At 49.9% G+C, this 4,253-nt stretch overlaps 1 protein-coding gene across 1 annotated transcript; it reads right to left on the bottom strand.

Annotated features, from left to right (window-relative positions):
• Nucleotides 1-949: 949 nt before the first annotated feature.
• LOC121833143 lies at nt 950-3,635 on the bottom strand. The gene is made up of 3 exons (XM_042286248.1): nt 3,437-3,635; nt 2,128-2,347; nt 950-1,596 (listed from the first exon to the last, which is right to left on the bottom strand). Exons 1-3 carry the CDS (start codon nt 3,575-3,577, stop codon nt 950-952), a joined length of 1,008 nt encoding a protein of 335 aa, XP_042142182.1. The 5' UTR covers nt 3,578-3,635.
• Between the last annotated feature and the right edge of the window lie 618 nt (nt 3,636-4,253).

Here is a 4,253-nt window from a genome sequence, read left to right as displayed (position 1 = left end):
AATGCAGTGTTTTCAACACTGGTCGGCAGCCGGACCCTGGGCAGCCTGCAGGCAGCCACAGCAGGCGATCCCGTCCTGCAGGAGGCAATTGCCAGTTTAGAAGCTGGAACTCCAGTTCGGGGTGAGCTGAAGTCCGTTATGACAGAGCTTTCGGTCATCAATGGAGTCTTGTTGAAAGGAAACAAAGTTGTAATACCAGCAGCAATGCGCAAAGAAATACAAGAATACACCAGGGTCACCTAGGCCTCAACAAATGTAAATCAAGAGCAAGGAACTTAGTCTACTGGCCAGGTATGAATGCGGATATTACTGCATTAGTCAGAAAATGCGAGACATGCCAAATTTTCACCTACAGACACCAGGATGAGCCTCTGCATACACGTGAGGTGCCTGGTCATCCTTGGGGTCGCTGCAGCCAGGAGACACCGTCCGTATCCTAAACGATGGAAAATGGGCTACGAAAGCAACTGTCGAGTCCTACGTCGCTCCTAGATCGTACAGCGTCGTCACAGAAGATGGCAGGACGTTCCGTCGCAACAGGCAACATCTCCTGAAAGTTGACGAAGAATATGATTCAAGGACAACAGAAGAAAACGACGACTCGGAATCGGAAGACGATGGGGGACCGCAGTCGCCTGGACCAGAGGGTACAGATGAAGAGACAGAGGACCAGGAAGCACCGCAAGCTCAGACGCAGCAGGGGCCCTCATCACGCCGATCGTTCTATTACGAGCGCCTACGGATGATGGACTGTACGCCAGGATGAGATAGGAACGACTGGCTCGTCGTCGTCTTTTATTCCCGCACCGCGAGGCTATGCTCGTGGTACATCCTCTTTTCTCTGCATTTAAAAAAAAAGTGCAAAATTAAGATGACACAAAGACGCTAGTCAAAAATAAAAAAAACAGGGACAAGAGAGAGAAACAAAGAGAAGAAAGAAAAAAAAAAACTACGGCATTTGCTGGAACGACTCATCATAACTTAGTCTCCGTGGAGGCTGTCTGCTTCTGCCCGATCGGCGTGATGAGGGCCCCTGCTGCGTCTGAGCTTGCGGTGCTTCCTGGTCCTCTGTCTCTTCATCTGTACCGTCTGGTCCAGGCGACTGCGGTCCCCCATCGTCTTCCGATTCCGAGTCGTCGTTTTCTTCTGTTGTCCTTGAATCATATTCTTCGTCAACTTTCAGGAGATGTTGCCTGTTGCGACGGAACGTCCTGCCATCTTCTGTGACGACGCTGTACGATCTAGGAGCGACGTAGGACTCGACAGTTGCTTTCGTAGCCCATTTTCCATCGTTTAGGATACGGACGGTGTCTCCTGGCTGCAGCGGCTCTAGATGTCGTCCTTTTTTGAGGTTCTGGGTGTGCTTTTGAACAGGCGGTGCTGGATCCGAAGAGAAGTCTGGAAGCAGGCTTCGAATACCACGACCCATCAAAAGCTCCGATGGAGAGCGACCGCCTTCCAGCGGAGCCGTACGGTAGCTAAGCAAGCCGAGCCAGAAGTCCTCTTTTGTTGATTGTGCTTTTCGGAGTAGCCGCTTCACCACCTGGACGCCTTTCTCCGCGAGGCCATTGGAGCGGGGATACCCAGGGCTTGACACTGTATGAATAAAATCATACCGCGTTGAGAAGTCTTTGAATTCTTTTGCAGAAAACTGTGGCCCTCCGTCTGTGCAAACTTCTAATGGTATTCCATGACGTGCAAATATTTCTGACAGTTTGGAGATCACACCATTAGCAGTTGTGTCACGAAGCTCCTCCACTTCGGGATAATTTGAGTACGCGTCATACACCACTAGGTAATGTTTACGACCAAGTTCGAACAAGTCAGCCCCAACCCGGCCCCAAGGATGACCAGGCACCTCACGTGTATGCAGAGGCTCATCCTGGTGTCTGTAGGTGAAAATTTGGCATGTCTCGCATTTTCTGACTAATGCAGTAATATCCGCATTCATACCTGGCCAGTAGACTAAGTTCCTTGCTCTTGATTTACATTTGTTGAGGCCTAGGTGACCCTGGTGTATTCTTGTAAGTATTTCTTTGCGCATTGCTGCTGGTATTACAACTTTGTTTCCTTTCAACAAGACTCCATTGATGACCGAAAGCTCTGTCATAACGGACTTCAGCTCACCCCGAACTGGAGTTCCAGCTTCTAAACTGGCAATTGCCTCCTGCAGGACGGGATCGCCTGCTGTGGCTGCCTGCAGGCTGCCCAGGGTCCGGCTGCCTACCAGTGTTGAAAACACTGCATTTGCATGTATTTCGACGTCGGTCGTGTCGTCTTCTGCTTGGGAACCACCGGAGATTCGGGAGAGTGTGTCCGCGATCACCAGCTTCTTTCCAGGGACAAACTGTAAATCAAATTCGAACTTAAGCAAACGAAGAAATAGTCGTTGCAACCTTGGTGGCAGGTCGCCTAAGTTTTTCTTTGCAAGAGCGATCAAGGGTTGATGGTCAGATTCAACGAATATTTTTCTTCCGAGTATGAATTCGGTAAATCTTTCGCACCCAAATACAATTCCCAGAGCCTCCTTTTCGATCTGAGCATATCTACGCTCTGTGTCTGTGAGTACTCGTGATGAGTACGCCACCACTTTCCAATCTTTTCCATCATGCTGGAACAAGGCAGCACCGAGAGCAAATGCAGAGGCATCTGTTGAGACTTTGGTGGGTCGAGAGGGATCAAAAATTGCCAGGACCGGTGCCTCAGTGAGCAATTTTCGCAGTTGTTGCCACTCAGTTTCATGAACCTTCTGCCATTCAAAAATAGTGTCTTGTCGAATAAGTTGACGCAACGACTCTGTCTGCGTTGACAGGTTTGGCAAGTACTTTCCAAAGTAGTTAACAGCTCCTAGCAACTGCTGAACCTCTTTCTTACTCGTTGGAGTTGGTAGGGCTGCAACACATTTCACAAGTTCTGGATTTGGCTCAATGCCAGCTGCGCTTATTTTATCTCCTAAGTAGGTGATTTCTGTGACCCCGAAGATGCATTTCTCCAAGTTAAGAGTTAACCCTTCTGTTTGTAGAGCATGAAGCACAGCACGCAATCGTTGGTCATGTTCTTCCCGTGTTTCGCCCCAAATCAGGACATCATCAATATACACCCGCACACCTGGAAGTCCATCCAAAAGGTAACTCATAGTGCGCTGAAACACCTCGGGGGCTGAAGCGATTCCAAAGGGTAGTCTGAGAAACCTGTAGCGACCAAAAGGAGTGCTGAAGGTGCATATTCGAGATGTACTGTCATCCAACGGTATTTGATGGAAACCGCTGTTGGCGTCGAGCCGGCTAAAGTATGCGGCATGTGCCAAGTCTGCTTCAATTTCCTCTCTCCGAGGCAGCTGAAAATGCTCTCGCTTGAGTGCTTTGTTTACGTGACGGGGATCCATGCATAATCTTAAGTTGTTGTTTTTCTTTCGTACTATAACCAAGGGGCTCACCCAGTCGGACGGTTCTGGTGCCTTCGCGATGACACCTGCTGTCTCCATTCGGTCGAGCTCTGCCTTCAGAGGCGCACGTAGCGCGTGCGCCACCCGGCGTGCTGGCTGGATCACCGGTGTGGAGTTGTCGCGAAGAACCATCTTGTAGGCTCTCTTTGTGCAACCGAGACCACGAAAGAGACCGGGGAACTCGCGCTCTACTTGTTGGCGCTGCTGGTTCTCGTGCTCTACAGTGTTGACCCGGTTGACGAGGCCAAAGTGCTCGCATGCTTTCAGGCCCATGATGGCTTGCCTGCCCTTCTTTACTATAAAGAAATCGATGAAACCTTGTTTTCTGCCGACAGATACCGACAGGCGGACTTTTCCCAGATGTTGTATGATGCCACCTCCGTAGCTATGCAGAGTTGCAGTCGTGTGTTGAGGCCGCTGCTTTTGTTTGATCTTCATAAACAATGTTCGAGGGAGCAGATTGGCCTGTGCACCGGTGTCCACTTTAAGCTCTACCTGCTTCCCTTCTATCGTAGTATTCACGGTCCAGTCACGGTTGCCGACCGAATGCACGCTGCTGGTTGACAAAATCTCAAGCACATCAAAATCGCTGCTTGCCTCACTGGTTTCTTCAACGTCATGTACGCCAGACTGCTTAGTCTTGCAACATACTGCAAAATGATTTTTCTTCCTGCATTTTGAGCATGTCTTTCTGTAGGCTGGACATTGCCTTGGCGCGTGAGCTTGGTTGCAGAAGCGACATCTCGACTTGTCTTTCTGCTGCTGCTTGACTGTCTTAACGATTTCCACCTTGGCCGCTGCTTCACTT

This window comes from Ixodes scapularis, unplaced genomic scaffold, assembly GCF_016920785.2.
Source record: "Ixodes scapularis isolate PalLabHiFi unplaced genomic scaffold, ASM1692078v2 PGA_scaffold7__128_contigs__length_106722199, whole genome shotgun sequence".
Lineage (NCBI taxonomy): Eukaryota > Metazoa > Arthropoda > Arachnida > Ixodida > Ixodidae > Ixodes > Ixodes scapularis.
The sequence above is the reverse complement of the archived record's forward strand: the minus strand, read 5'-3'. Positions and strand labels throughout refer to the sequence as shown.